The sequence below is a fragment of the Metopolophium dirhodum genome, chromosome 9, assembly GCF_019925205.1.
Source record: "Metopolophium dirhodum isolate CAU chromosome 9, ASM1992520v1, whole genome shotgun sequence".
Classification (NCBI taxonomy): domain Eukaryota; kingdom Metazoa; phylum Arthropoda; class Insecta; order Hemiptera; family Aphididae; genus Metopolophium; species Metopolophium dirhodum.
This window is the reverse complement of record NC_083568.1, coordinates 16,499,735-16,517,504: the sequence shown is the minus strand read 5'-3', so window position 1 is coordinate 16,517,504 and position 17,770 is coordinate 16,499,735. Positions and strand designations below refer to the sequence as shown.

Below are 17,770 nucleotides of genomic sequence, written 5' to 3'. Positions count from 1 at the left end.
TACCTAGACCATAATATACTACCGAATGAATGGGATGAAGGGAAGCATAATGCATGCAAATGTTACGAGTTGATAAATATTTAATAATTAATACCAATCGCCTGTATTATTGCTGTCAAAAATAATTATTAAACAACTAACTATAATAATATTGAACTAACCACAACATTGAATACATAGGCACAAAATTATATAAAATCACAAAAGTTTATAAAAAACCATTTGGGTTATATTTTTTAAGGATTTTTTTTTAGGGGTATTATGGTATTTGATTAATTTAGGTGCCCTGCCTTTGAGGCGAATATGTAATAATCATAATTTGGGACTTAAATCACTAACAGAACAATTATAATTATACACGCCCCATAAAATCTAAAAATATGCACTGAAAATAAAAAAAATTAAATTTTGGACATTTAATTAAAATAAATAAATAATAATTCAGGAAACATAATAGGTATACATATAAGTATATAACACATCATAATATTTTATAACCTACGATTAAAAAAAAAAGAATATAATACAAAAATAAAAATAGAAAATAATATTGTCGTCAATTGGATATTATATTTTGACAAATAATTAATCATGATTAGATAATGATTGAAAAAAGTGCCTTAAAAAAAAACCATGGTTAAAACGATTCCTATGAAATCTGACATTGCTGCACCCATAATAATTTTGATAAAATCGCATTGTGCGATTTTAATAATTCTGAAATAGGCAACGTCAAGACTAGAAACTGAGAAACCAGAAAAAAAAAACTTTTTTTTTTTATAATTTACTATACATTGTTATACCATAGTTTTTTGTCACAGATATAATATTATTATAAGAATGATGATAGATTTATGGTTGTCTTATCATGTACAATGTTTGTGGCAACGATCGCCGATTGATTATTTCGTTGAGAATTATTTTAAGTTTTGTATATAATGTTAGGTCGGGTGGTTTTGATCGATATATAAAAATTATAACAATTACTTCTGTCGACTTTCGATGACATAGTGAATGTCGAATTACTGGTAATTGTGCGAGCCCCCCCCCTCCCCGAACATCAATCACAAGTACGCATAGCGGCATCATAATTTTATGTATAGGTCCGTAAATCATACTCCAAGTATAAAATGATAATTACGTGTAATGTGTACATGCAATATTATATTATGATACTACAACTAGGAATATATTGTTCATAAAGTTTTTCAATCTGGGGAAACCCCACCGCAGCCTCGAGGTCCGGATTACCCCACATTCTGTATAGGTAGGTATCAATACAGACAATGTAATACGATAATCGTCATTGTGTCCGATCGATTTATCGCGGTACACGTAGGCGGGAACTTATACAGGGGTTTTGACAAGCCCCCGACCAACCCCCCCTCCCTCTGAAATGTTTTCTAAAAAATAAACGTTTCGTACAGACATTATCCACATATAATAGACCGTCATGATTTTTATAAAATATATTGACGTCAAACACTTTAAAGACATAACTTCGTAACGATAAATGTATAAAATATTGTTATAATTGTTTGTTAACGAATAAAATGTATATACGTAAGCAAAGTGAATTTTATTGCGTTCGTATAACAGTGAGTTTCTTTATGGTACACATAGTTATTATACATACGCCTACATATTTGTTAGGTACCTAAAATAAAATCTGACCCGAATAATATACTGTTCCAGCGGATGTTATTTAGATCTAGGGGTGTGAGTGTACATTATATTATATTCAGTCATATTATGTGCGCGTATAGAGAGAGAATCTCGATGATGTCGTGATAATGATATAATTGATAATGAACATATTTTGTACAACACTGCTAAATAAAGTAGAAGCAGTGGTATTTAGCCGTGTTATGACAGGTATATGTCAGTACACTAACATTTAACCATGGCCGACTGTATCATTTACCCATCAACGGTATAATATATTTTCACATTTGATCCATAGATATAATATTACCATGTACATCTGTAACACGAATAATATAAAATAAATAAAACGCTACTGTATAATAGAATATATTATTATATCAACAGTAAGAAAACTGTGATAGGAACATATAATTCACATTCAAATGTTCAATATTCATATTAGGTATGTTATATCGACGACGTATTTGAATTATTAACTAATTATGTAACTAAATAACAAACTACCTAACATATATAAGTTCATAACACTTGTATATTATTGTATATTATATCCTATAGAATTACACATAAGGTATGTACAATGCTGCATTCTAAATATTTAACTGCAGTTTACTGTTGTCTGTTTTAGTCAATTAAATTGTAAACGTATACATAAATGGTAAAGTATTTTAAAAAAAACGTATAAGATCATTGTATTTTTTATCAGTATAAGGTGAAACCGGAGAAAACAAAACACCCTTAAATCGCCCTACAGTGAAATATTTTTTAAATATTTCAAGTTTGAAATACCTTCTGATAATGATTACTTTTTTTATGATTATTAAATACAATAATTTAAATCGAATTTATGAAACTTGTATAATATAAGTATAACGCGGTAAGCTACTTACGAAGGACAAAATAATTTATTTATCATTTTAATAAATACTAAAAGGAGAGCTTTAAACTTTTCATCATAATATACTTCTTCCGGGTTTTATATTTAATGAGCGAACTTTGTTTTCGAGTCAACCGCACGAATCAATAATAATATATACAAAAAAAGCGGTCCGGTCTCGCTTCGCTCACGTCGGCACGAGATAATAATAATACGCGGTGTATATTAATTTAAATTTAAACGCCATCGTATAACAATTTAATTATTTATATCTGAACGTGACGATATAATACTATTATATTATAATACGATGGCATTCGGAAAACGATCTTATATATTGTTCGGAATTTGGTCCAAATAACCGCCTATACCTAGATCCTGCATCTTTGTCATCGTCAAGTTTAGTTAGTCGCGGCAGTCGGTGAATACTTTTCGCAAACAATTTTGTCGATATTAAAAAAATTACCAAACAAAATCGTCGGTATTGAATTTTATTTGTATTCGACTCACGACCCATGGCGAAGTTCGGAATGAAACATATATTATGCACATAGGTATCTACATCATATGATATTAAATTTTACTGCCTTACACTGCAGCGATGTTGGTCAAAAATCGCCTAATAAGTCCATCGTAAGCCCAATACCGCGGCTCTAAATCTATACAGGACGTGTCGCTTCTATATCAAATCCACGCAGAATGAATCACGTTGTAATGGCATCGCGTTTCCGTTTGAAAAAAATCGTGTATCCAATTATTATCATATCGATTAGGATAATATACATGGAAAATCGCTTTCCACAATCTTGTCACACGGTGTAATAATATTGATCAAATTTCGAGATTTTTTAAGTACAGCCTAAATAACTACTCTATTCTCTTATATGTCAAGGAGTTTATTGAACAACTAATAATAATATGTCCACGACTGCAGTGATTGCGACGTCTATAGTACGTTTATGTGATTGGAAACTTTATTGATCTTTGCGCAGCATACGTCATTATATTATGTCTCGGAAACCTCTGCAGTTGTGGGTAAATAATGTTCTAAACGGATACATATTATATTAAGCGCTCTTATTGGAACTGTAAAATATAATATAATATTGTGCTCGTAATTATTATAAATTTGTGTACGGTATTTAATTCGGAGTACAAAAAAATATGAACAACCACGTCAGATTTATATCATGATATTATAATAACGTTTTCTTTGATTTTCACTGCTTTTCAGAACGAAACTTTCTTTAAGTATACCCCATCAAAGCGAATATTATTACATTGTTATAATATTCTTACTCCCGCAGCAGAACTACCCGTAAAATATGAAAAGCAATTAAAACGGTCGAGAACTCGGAAAATTCGCAAGTCGACTTTGCGGCCCGTCGGTTAGACCAAGGTATAGTAGGTACCTTACCTACCTAGTTAATACTAAGCAGTACATCGCAACGGAATTATTTTGAACGTTTTTGTTTCAATAAAAAACTTCTTTTTTTTAATTTAACAAAAACCAACAATGCATGCTAAATTTTTATTTTATTTACCATACATCTAATTGATTAGATTAAAATGATTTCATAAACATAAAATCATTAATACATAAAAGCGATAAAAAAATTATAAATAATAATAATCAAACGTAATAGGTACCTATTTCTATATTATAGACATAAGGTAAAAATAGGTTTTTAAAACTATAACTTTTTATTGAATACGTACATTTGGTAAAAAAAAATATGTAATAATGAAAGTTTTTTACCCTGCATATTACTCGTCAAACGTACATTTTGGAGGGGGGGGGGGGGGGTGGCTTCGGAATTTTCAAGACAGCTAATAGCAGCCTCCAAGACAGCCTCCCGATCATCACCTATCATGTATTTTATGCTTTTTTTGCATATCGGTTGGTTATTTAATAATACAATTATTTTATATTATGCGTATACCACGTAATTAATAATTAACTACTACTAATTGTGTGTCCCGAAAAGTAAATCTCGTTTGCATTGTTCTGAAACGGTCGTTTCATAGTATTGTCCGTGTATTGTTTTGGTGTACATAATAATCACATCGCGAGCGTAGCGTAATTAATGGCGGCAGCTGTTTTCCAGAAGAAAAGCGATCTGTCAACGAACACGAGTTTTCGATGAAAACATCTTCTCGCTCCTATGATAGTTTATTTGAAAAATGTATAATGGTATTTTACCTTCTTTTTTTTTTTCATAAATATATTTACTATATGTTATACAAACTAAAAGGTAAATTTGGTACATGGTAAATAATAAAAGTTTCACATGAATAATTTGTGGAGGAAGCTATTCACTAACGGCATCTCAGTTTGTAAGTACCTACAAAAAAAAAAAAATAACTTTATATATTATAGTATATTGCCATATGGGCCACGGGGTGATCTATTTAACGTACCACACTCGTTATTTTATAAAACACTAATGTCACATAAATTGACTATGCATATGGGTATTAAGATTTGAAAATATTTCTTTTACATAATTTTAAGCCGTGACAAACAAATTTTTTTACTAGGTGTTTGTTATCATTATAATTTTTTAGTTTTTACTCTTTTGAATGATAATTGATAATTGATAATATAATAAATTCTAATATCATATTCCTAAGCAGAATATTATTCAGGGTATTTCAATCAATAAAAATCAAATTCTGAACTATATAATGAATACAGTGACGCCCCTTATAAGACTAATTCTGGGACCAGCACAAAGCGGGGCTTATAACCTATTGCATTTTATAGTCGAAGGGAAAAAAACGAAAATTTTAAATTATTTACTTATTAGGTTTATTTTGCTACTTTCGTAGATTATTAAATAAATACAATATATACATAATACTATAGTAGGTACATACACAATAATAATTGCGATAAATTTGAAATGTTATACAGTTTCTTGTACATATTAAATAGTAATGGCATGATTAGAAACCAGTAATAAGTAATATTTAACTAACACATAAGTTTATTTTCTACGATTTTTTTACAAAATTTGTGTTTCATAACCAATTTTTTTTAATGTACTTGGATACGTCAGGACCGTTCCATGCGATTTTGAATCAAATAAGCGACTAAATCTTATATCCATGAGACTTATAAGCGGCGTCTACTGTATTTAAGGTTTAGATCAACGGAATGGTAAACCAATACTTTGCAGGGTATCACCGTACCACTCGTCTTCGCTCAACAAACCTTTAAATAGGTAGGTACTTATAACTCATAAATATTCATTCAACATTTGATTTTTATACATCATTGTAGGTATACCTACTTCAAAAAATATTCTGCTTTAAAATAAAGAATTAAAAATACATGTCGTTGTTAAACAAAGTTAAAAAGAATTGATATGTATGCAGTTATGCACTTAATAAAGTAAAATAAAAAAAACAAAAAATATCAATACATTATAATTATTATATTATATCTTTACGCTTCACATCTACAATACACTAAAAATAGGAAAAAAAGCAATAAAGTATTATAAAATTTATTTACTATTCAACGTGAATAGTCGATAATTTTGGTGTTCTACATGACTAATTTGATTAAAAGACATATATACGTTAATACGTCACTATCTATTTGGGGGTGGGTAAAATAATGAAGCCTGTCGTCGCTACATTCGATAAAAATGTCATGGTCGCTTCACACTAAAATCGAGAGGGTCTTGCAGTGCGGCGCTATAAGACAGTTAATGACGCGAATGCGATGATCGCTGTTGACGGGTCGTCGGAGGCTTTGTACCGATGACGGGTCCGAATGAGAGACGGGGCAAGTTCTAGGTGAAAAGAGATAGATTTACTTTCGGCACAGTGTATTTGCAAACGAAGCCGACGATATAATGACAGCGACGAGACAGTTGTCAGAGGAGATTGAAGGGGCTTATAGTATGGCAATGGCAATAATAATAATATAGCGGGTGCCGCTGCTGACGTCGTCGTCGTCGTCGTCGTAATCGATGAGACTATTCTCGCGAGTCTTGTTCGCAGGTGATTTACACCGATGCTCCGTTGGGTGAAGAGGGGGGGGGGGGTGAACAAGGTTTACGTGCATATACAGACATATTATTACTATAATAATATATTACTTCTGGTGGCGAACGGTGTGACTGGTGCCGAGCGACCGGCGTTGAGTAATGAAGACGCGATGCCGAAACCTGCAGCTGCCGGGCCAGCGCGCCGCCGGACGACCCCCGCTCGCGCGCACGCGCCCGGCGACGGCCGACCCTCCCCCCTTTCATCATCGGCAACAACCCTTTACTCCGGCGGGGTGTACACGTATATATATAATATCTCCCCGTCGAAATAATATTCGACTCATTAGCAAATTGAAAACGACGATAATATATTATCTACATTTATGTACACGCCCGCGCGTGTGTGTGTTTACTACTTCTCCGTCGTAGCGAGCGCGTACTTACCGCTCGTCTGCAGCTAGTCTACAGCGTGGTCGTTTTTTGGCGGTTTTTTGTTTCGAGAGTGTTATCCGTCAAATGTCTACTCCGACAGAGCGTTCGTGTTGGCGTTTAATAATAATATAATATAATATATATATTATTGCATTGCATTGTATTCTTCAAACAAATGAATCGGCGGGCGCCTTATACATTCGATGACAATGAACCGTCAGATAGTTTTATTTGTAGGTATATATTATAATACGAAGTTTACCGACTGTATATAGTAATATGCAAAACCGTAGTGTATAGGTATAGTATATAGTGACTATTTGATTCAGTTGTACTCGTCGTTTTTGTTTTGGCTTGCATACATCGAATTACGTTCACGAAAATGCTCCCTCAGCTGGAGCATAATATTCCCTTCGAGTAATATACCTGTTATAGGTCCTCGAGGAGCGGAGGTCTCACTCGGCCTATAATCGCGATTAATACAACCCGGCAAATATAATAGCTTATGATCCTCGCAATGATAACTCGTCAATTTTGTGTATCTGCATATTAGTTTAAGTATTATAGAAGTATATAATTAATAGTAATTAAAATATCAAATAAAAACTGCAACATTTTTTTAGAAAGGTGAAATTAAATTTTTTTTTTTATTTACCTACTTTCTTAAATGTTATCTTATCAACCAAACGACAAACATTTTTTTTTCACATCCGCCGATCGAGTCTTAGCTCAGTTCTTACATATTTTATACATATTTATACGCACATATTTTCTGGGTTTACAGGTGCTTAGCAAGCGGGGTATTTTGGGTGTTACACCCTCCTTAACCTCCGCGTGATGTCTCCTGGATAACACTAATAAACTGAAAGGACTCTACTCGAACAACCCAACAAATATTGGTCGGACTCAACTCCGACAACCCAAAAGTATTTGTAGGACTCAATTATATATCGCCGGGGCGTGTAATTCAAAATTACCTATATAAGATATGTAAACACTAAACTGCCCCCCAAGTTGTATTTAAATTTTAAATTAAAACACCCCCCCCCCCCCCTTATAAAAAAATCCTGGTTACGTGCTTGCACCCTCGCATACTATGATATTACGTACTATATTATTGCTACGTATACTTGACGACGGAAGTCGTTCGTGCGTAACCGAAAAAATAGAACCGTATCGGCCGATATGGCACGTGCGTGATTGTGGAATAAATTATATTGAAACTCCGTTATTTTAGTAAATTAATATTACATTTTTTACGCATATTATTACTATCGTCATACTTGTGACAACACGTACGATCGATTTTATCATATACCGTCGTCGTGCTCACATAATAAAACGGGCTTATTATTATTACAACTATAGGTACGCACGGTACATCGGTATATTATCTGTATTAAAACATTAATTAATATAAAATTGAAAGTGTTTTATAATGTACTATTTTTTATCGATGATTAAAATATGCAATATGGACGCAGTATGATTATAATTTATAATATTGTATATAACTTTTATTATGGATTTTATCGGTTTTATGCAATCACTCAGTATAATAATGTTAAATATTTAATATACCTACAACGGTACCCATATAATAATACGTTAAAATCATATGGGTGATATTATACGGATTAAAAATTTCCATTCACAATAATTATAGTTTTTATATAGGGATTTTTTTCAAAAGATATTATGCAATTTTCGTATACAAAAAAAAATACCGTTCTAATACATATTAATTATTATTATATACACAGTCGTATACACAGCAGTTGTACATACGTTATGTATTTTGTTACCTACTAAAAAATCAAACGAATGTATAATGGCATATATTATTATTACTTTTCTTTTTTATAAATAATATAATATGTAAGGCTTCAATCATATATTATATTATTTATTGGTAAATAATGACATTTTGATTTAATATACTGTTTAATATATTTTATGCGTGTCGCATAAATATAATATATCTGTATAAGTATAATATGGTTGGTGCAGACATAAAAAAAAAGCATGTTTTCTTATAGAAAAATTAATCTAGTTGATGCATTCAGGAGGTAACGATTTATAATTCCCAGTAGTTTTTTGAAAGTGCCGGGAAAAACTAAAAAATCTATTTTATTTTTATGGTGTGCCTAACTCAAAAACTAATAACCGTAGACACTTGAAACTTTCATCAAATATTTATATTAGGATTTTTCATACATGGTAAACTATTTTGACTCTTTTTGAGCTATTTATAGCCATGAAAAATTTTTAATTTTTAAAAAACTATTGTCGATTAAATCTTTTTCATTTGAGTAAGACTATAGGTACCTATGAAATTATCGACTTCCGTCTAAATATAATGTCTCACCTACACCGGGTGGTCATCTACATGACTATATCTGCCATATTGTCCACGGTCTGATATTATTTTCACGTCAAATATATATTATTATCTGCAACAAAGTGCACTATAAAATCATTACAATTTATTAAAACTTTTATCAGTGTAAATATACGTTTAGTTGGATTTCAATCAATTTTTCTTTTCCATAAAAACAGTACCTACCGTTTTTTATGTAATGCCTATAATAATGTGTATAAATGGTTTTTCAGGCGACGCAGGAGTGTTGGACGACAATTACGGAAGATACATTGGGTACATTAAGGGCATCGCTCATGGTGTCCGTGGAACAGTGTACGCAGTAGACGAAAACACGCTATTCGTCCGGGATTTCTTCTACGATGGTATTGGCCCGAGTAAGTATAATGTGCAAACATTATGATGTAAATTGATTAAAGTTTAAGGCATGTGAACTTATATGATTCGCGTCAGACGAGTAGACGACGTCTGTCCGGACAGATCTTGTTTTAGACACTCGGCTGCACGTTATAATATAGGTATCCATATAATTAAACTCACTGAGTGATCTACCAAGGATATGCTCACCACCCTTTTTGTCTTTATTCATTTATTCAAATTCTTATTTTAAGAATTTTTAGGTTAGGTATTTTTTTAAATTATTTAGATCATTTATAACATTTAAGGAGTGTCTTGTGGCGATACAAACTTCTTTTATTCAAATGAAATCCTCCCTTTTTCTCTGAAAATTGTTGAGAAGGCGATGTTTTTTTAAAATGCTGATGAATCTAATTCGAAACTCGAACGAGTAGTTTGTGGATTTTAAAACTTTTTGTACTAAGAATATAGTCCTCAATAATGATCTTGCATTAAATATTAAATATATGTTGTATTTAATAGTCTAATACTATTATTATATACTCATACCATATTTACAAAATTATAAAATGTAATTTTATCAATATTAATTATTAGTTAAATATTCTAAAAACATTTGAACCACCATATATTTAGAACCTATTACATAACATAAAGTTAAATTACTTAAAATTACTCGTTCAAATTTCCGTTTATACAAATCAAAATATTCATAAAAATGATTTCCTTGATCATTATTCATAGTAAATAATTGTGTTGGTACTTAGTTAAAAAAAAAGTATGATCGCAGTACGCTCCAAAAATGGTGAAAAACATTTTAGAGTTAGTAATAAGTATGGTCTTTAAATTTATATAGCCATTTCAAAATTTCAAAAAAAAAAATCAAAATTCGTATAAATGCACGTAATTAAAGGAAAAATTGGCAGTGAGCAAGATTGAATATTATTTTAGCTACGGCGAAGCTTTCATATTACAAAGTTTCAAGTGAACCAAAAAAAATTGGTATTATATAGATAATTCTGTTAAATATAATTAAATAAATGTGATTCTTATTTGGTTTGGTTCTCAAAAATATTTCATTAAACAGAAAATGTTGTTAATTGGAATTTCGTTGTATTGAATTTGCACTGTAATGACGTACTTAATTTAGAGTTATTATTAAGATAAAGCAAAAAATCCTGAATCATATCATCGTTATATAATATTATTTTAAAATTTAAATAGGTATCATACCTAGATATATTATTACATAGAAACATATTATTTGAGTAGAAGGAGCACCGTCGAAATTGATGTTTTCTGTTTGTATGTACTATTTTGTTACACCCGTTTAACGAGAATCTCTGTAATAAAAATGGAAAAACAAAACTTCACCGTTTTTTAAAATGAGCTTATTTCAAGCACTTTATTGTATTATTATATTTATACGATGTATATTATTTTTCGAGCACCTTTCTTTTCCATTTGACTAGGATCAAATTTGTTTATAGCATAATTATCTTCATACTATTTTAATGTAGTGTAATATTATCATGTCATAGTCCCGTGCATGCATTATTATGCAGTAGGTACCTTGGTATACTATTTTCGGAAATGTACTTTATGTCAAACGAAATAAAAACAAAATAAAGATATTATAACAATATATAATATCGTGAGTGTGTGATGTGCGTTAGACATAGGGGGTTTTATTCAAATTGGTTTTCGTGTCTGTGGAATACATAATAATAATATTATACCGACGAGTAATATCATAATAATAATATGCGCTTTCCGTGTATACAGGGATTATAATTGTATTCTGAAATTTGATTATCAAACCACTTCGTTAGTTATTATATCTATGTCGGAATCGAATATTAAAATTACTGATTTTTAATTAAATCACGAAACTATAGACAGTGTCAGTTTTAAAACACGCATTCGTCGAGTGTTTCCGTATACTCTAAACATGTTTAGCGTTATTTTCGATAATATTATAGTAAGCAGACAAGTGGTATATTTCGAAAATAATTATAACCAGCACGGTCCACTGTCTTGATCTGATTTCAAATATGCATGTTTATTTTAAAAATGCAGGGATGGGGTGAAAAAATTAATATTCTTAAAAAAATCAAGTTGCAATATATTATACAGTGTGTTACAAAACGTTGAGTTTAATGTTCAATATGACCCCACCGCAGGCTGCCCGGCAGTTGTATTCTAAATACATTATTATTTTTGTTTATTATTCGTCCATACTGACACTATAATTTACGGCAGTATGCTAATCATTTCAAAACGTGCACAAGACTACAAAATAGTACATTTATCAGCAAAGAAAATAAAATTGACAGAAATAAAGACGACGATCTGATCTTTACAACGGTATAGGTATAGGTCATTTACCTGCAATTTTAGATTGCTGAGCTTTTTATCCATTCGTAATCAAATGAAGACTTTTGAATCACCCTGTATAATGCACAAATCATTGCTGAGGTCATGACTAATCGTAGATTCATGGCACTAATATAATGACGTGCATTGTGTACAACGGTGATTACGGGTCGAGCTATTTGCGTGAATGGAATAGGTTCACCCTTTTTATTGTGCAGGGATTCATTCATTATTTTTTCCCGACGACGCGCTGTTATCGTCACTTGTTGACTTATTGGCGTATAAATACATGCACAATGCATTATTGCACTCATTAGCTGCCGGTGCAGGTGGGCGAACATCGTCTGTGGTCTGTCTCCAGGTTTATATACTTGGTTCGATGTACACGTATAATGTGCAGGGCGGAGTTTTGACACTAAACAATCATTATTTCAAAAACTATATAAATGTTTTGGAAATACTTTTTTTACATAAATTGAAGTCATTACAAAACAACATTTTTTTTTTTATTATTTTCGTGTTTTACTTATTGGTATACATTTTTGTTTCGTATTTCAAAGCAAAGAATCTAAAAATTTCAATATTTAAAAATCGATTTTCGAAGGAATGTAATTCATATAGGAATATATATCATACACCGTACATATAGATAATAAACTACAACATTTGAACAGCAGAGTATGGACAACTACAATCTTAAAATTTCAACCAATATATTATAATATTATTCTGTAGGATTAAATAAATTATGATTTAAATTTTTAATACCATCAATTAATACTTTTTTAAATTTTAATGTTAGGTCTATTAAAAAAAAAAATACGATACAAATATTGATTTATTATTAACTTTAATCAGCCATAAAGATTATAGTTAGGTGTTTAAAAAAATTTTAATATTCTTAAAAAAAAACTCGGAAGATATACCATTTGATAAGTTCCTTAGTAATTTTCGGATAAACCGTGTCAGCAGAATTTAAACTGTCTGGATAAATCCTATATTTGCAACGGAATCCGTTAGACAGGCATACAAAGTGATTGGTCTTGCACGATATCCTAATTTTTCTTATACAATTAGATCATTATGTCACTAAGTAATGTTCATAATATAACATAGATATAGATATATCATAATAAAACAGTATTGTGTAATTAGACATTGGTTTTTGTTTATAAAAAAAAAAAAACAATTTTATGTGATATTTAATATGTCTGTTTTTTATTTAAATTTCAGCTGCTTATTTTTGGGCTGGGAAATCATCAAGAATTTCTCCGGACGGATTTACCATTCCATATCCTGAGGACTATCCGGCAGTGTGAGTATACCTAACTAAACCACTAAATGTTTAGCGAAATGGTTTTAATTTAAACAATACCTACTACAGGGCGACGAAATAATTGTATAAAAATATAATAACGATACCACTATGAATAACTACGTTTTAATTTCCAGCATATTTTCATACACTTTTAAAACAGTGCAATTTAAGATAGGGTTTTTATTGAATAATTTAAAAGGTATGTTTCTCATTAAAATGCAACAGGATTAATAGCACTCCATAAAACTTAATGCTTTTAACAGAAGCTAGTTATGTATTATATATAAATGTATGCAATAATATGCAAAGTCACTGGATTTTCCTAGAAATGAATCGTTATTTTGTAGGACGTTACATATAAAATTTATAATAATAAAAATGATTACATGAATATAGCATTTTTAATCTGAAACATTAAACAATTAAGCATTATGGAATTATTTAGGTTAGGTAAATTAGGTTAGGTTGGTTAAGATATTTAAAAATAATATCTCCATCAAATCATTAGGTAAGTTATGATAGTATAAGAATTAAAATCTAATAAACGTTGAAAATAATGAATTACTTTTTTTAAATTCGATACGCGTATGTATAGGTTTGCTTAACTTAAAGGTATATACCGCAATAGCCGATGTAGTTAATTCAACGTATAAAAAACGTTTCCACCAGCATATAACATATTATTATTGTCAGATACGCCAATTACTTGAGACGTATAATGATAATAAATCAAAACATACACACAATTTAAATGCACATATTTTAATTATTAACACCGCAGTGCTCGTATCAAAAGCGACCACCACCGAAAAACCACTTTCCGCCTTCTCTTATTTCTTATATAATATAATAGCTTAACCTAGTTTCCTATGTCTATATTCGATATACAGGATGATTTTTTAATCATGCTCACCCCATACTATGTTGAAATCATGCATATTATATCAAAATTCTGATTTAGTGTTGGTGTAGGTAGTTAAAGACGATATTTTAGAATACTTAGATTTTTCACAACATTTAAGAAATATCCTGCGAATGCACCAACTTTGGTATTTTAAATGAAAACTTACATGTTTTAATGCAAATTGTGAATCAGAATATTTTTATGAACATTTTGGCGTATTTTAATCGAAAATTTAACGAAAAGTTTCTGAGTTGTTCTACTTTAAATACTAAGGATAATATTATAGTCTATATTAAAAGGACATTATTTACTATAAATGTTTTTAACATTATTGGGTGCATTATTAATCCATAAGCATTTTACGAGTATGATAATATAAATGTGTCCGAGTAAATTTGACTAAATAGTAACTATATTATTAACAAATATCTTATATCGCGTAGCTAATTATAATTAGCTACCGAGCTCGTATAGTCGTATATATTTATAAAGTATTCAATAGTCTATTATGTTAAATGTTTTAAATGGAATAACTCAGAAACTTGTCATTCAAATGTCGATAGGTCAAACATTTTCGCGGCCCGACCTTAACATAGACTTCGGCACGGTGCTTATATATGGCTGCAGTATATAAGTAACTTATATCTAATGCATATAACAGAACTGCACAATACGGTTTGGTAATAAATAATAATAATTACTGATGGACAATATTTGGGAAATTCTGAAAGTTTTTTTTTTTATATTTATTTGACATTTACTGTCTACAACAAGTACCCGAGGCGGCAACTACAGTCTTTTACAATTTTCGTATTCTCGGCATTTCCCTCGCCCTCGTTGTTGCACTTTTCCTTCTTATATTAGTTTATTATATGCAATTGCCGTTAACGCGTACTCGGGCACAAAATAATATATGTACATTGAATATCGATTCGTCGAATGTGGATTCATATAATGTATACGTGGATAATATTTATTATCAAGTCTGCGCCGTGACGAATTCTGTAAACCCAATACGCAAATATAATATATTATTATAATTTTATTCGGTTACCCGAATAAGTGGTACCTACGTGCGTAATGTATGTAGAGCGATTTCTTGAACGTGTCTTACGTTCGTGGTTATACCGACTATTTTACATAGGTAAGTGTTTTTCGCGGTGAAAAAATCACTCCACTCTCGTTTATTTTGATAATAAAAATAAAATGTTTAAATTCAGTTGGGTAGCCATCTTACGGAGGGGGTGGGGAATAAAAGAAAAATTAAAAGCGTCGTGTTGAAAGCTTGTCGTTGGGTCGTCGAGATATATCGATGTTTTTCGATATTTGCTAATATTATAATATTTGTATTAACATAGTTATTGGTACAGATAAATACATATTGTTATAACTATTCAGTACGGATTTTAAATTTAAATTTAAACTTTACATTCATTAAATCTAATAATTCTGTACCTCGGTATAATATCCATCAATCTAGACATCCATTGTTAAGTAATTGATTTTAAAATAATAATATGATGTTAATTATTTTAATAAATATGTTATTTTAGATGAATTACACTAATTAAATATTTTGAAAACACGGCGGTTTATACAGGCAATTTTGCTACACCACTGTCGCGGTTTCGTTTTTCCAGTATCCGATAAAGCCGACAATTTATTATAAAAACGATCGAATTAAAATCGATGCCAATTTTTCTCCTTCTAGGGCCATTTGATAAAATATCTCCCCTCCCCATCGAGCTAACAAAGGTGTTAGCCGTTAGGAGTAATACAATTCGCGATCATGAATATTACGATGGGCGATGACAACATACAATTTTGATGAGGGTTCAAAAAATAAAATTATAATATGTTACTTGAGAGTAAAATGGTATTAATATAAGTTTGTCTGACGACTGAAGATTGTGCGTATACGATGAAAGTTCGCAGTCGTGTGAATAATAAAATATCTAGCGCCCAGGTCACGGCGCAGAGCTAAGTAAAAAAAAAGAGTTCGTGACGGTAGTATACTACACGAAACGACCAACTCGTATTCAACCTAGTGTGTATTTTACAAAAAATTGGTCCGACCTCTCTGTAGCTAAAACTAATATACCGATTGAATTGAAATTTAAACCGGGTTAATCAGTATGCTATGTAGATGATACTCTTATTAAAACATTTCAAGTTGATCGGAGGATTACAGCTTGAGTAATAATATGCCAAAATATTAGCATATTTATTAATCAAGATAATATTTTTTTCCACAATGTTACGCAACAATGCGTTTGTGCTGGCCTCCCATAACAACCAGTCTATGATTCCGGACAATGCATAATTTCCGCCTAGCGTCGGTCATCACCGTTGTTTGAACAGCACATGGTAGTCATCGTCGCCACAGAAAAGTGATATTAAACTCTATGTTTCATAGGTTTGAAAATTGTCAGACTTATTGCCCTCCTACAAAAACATCACAGATAGTTAATGAAAATAAATATATATTTTTACAAATATAACAATGGTCAGACCAAAGTACAGAAACCGATGACTTAATTATAAACGCATTACCCATCAATCTAAACATTAAATATTGAAGAAAAAATTTATAAATTGCACTCGGTGGTTTACCACCACGGTAATTAAATTATGTCAGCCCATTATACAAATAGGTATCATTCGTCAAAGTAATAAGGTTCGATGCAATGATTCAAAAATGCGTTATGAACGATGACCTCGTTATCCATTATCGTTTTCCAGTAACATTCATAGCTATATATATCATATTAATTTACTTAATTCATAAAACGACAAAGATATTCTTTCCCCACAGATTTTCACTAAAAAAAACATAGGTTAACTATATCCAAAATTGTAATAAATAAAAATTAGTGATATCCCAACGAAAATACTCCGTCAACTACGTGGAAAAACCTCGCTAACAAAAACTCAAGTTAGAAAAGTTGTGATATCGAATAGAGAGGCTCAGTATTTTCTTAAATTCATTAGTATCGACATTTTTTATAACTGTTGGTATTATTTTGATGAAGTGCGATAATTTAATAAAATAATTTGACTTAGCTTGGAGGCTACTAATATTTTCGACTACAACTAAACGTGTAATATAATACTGATAAATATTTACACCCCCATTTTATATTTGTATAATATTACACGATAACACTATTTAAGTGCAAACTATACCTATAAGTAGCCGCCAAACTACGTTAAATTATTTTTATTAAATGATCGCCATTCATCAAATACAAACAGTTATAAACAATTTCTATACTAATGAATTTATGAAATTGCTTGGCTCTTTTTTCATGTCACAACTTATCTAACTTTTGAGGTTTTTTTTTTTCTCAGCCAGGTTTTTACACGTAGTTGACGGAGTGTTTTTGTTGGTTATATGATATAGTTGAGACAAGAGCGGTTATATTTTCGCAGTTTGAAATACAGAATTTCGAGGTTT

General features: G+C 30.7%; 1 protein-coding gene across 1 annotated transcript in view; it reads left to right on the top strand.

The window, feature by feature from the left end:
- LOC132951962 (protein Skeletor, isoforms B/C) overlaps positions 1–17,770 on the top strand; it is a 102,788-nt gene that overhangs the window by 39,092 nt on the left and 45,926 nt on the right. Inside the window, exons 3-4 of the mRNA XM_061024043.1 lie at positions 9,592–9,735; positions 13,325–13,406. Coding sequence (XP_060880026.1) covers positions 9,592–9,735; positions 13,325–13,406 — 226 coding nt within the window. The remainder of the gene's footprint in view (positions 1–9,591; positions 9,736–13,324; positions 13,407–17,770) is intronic.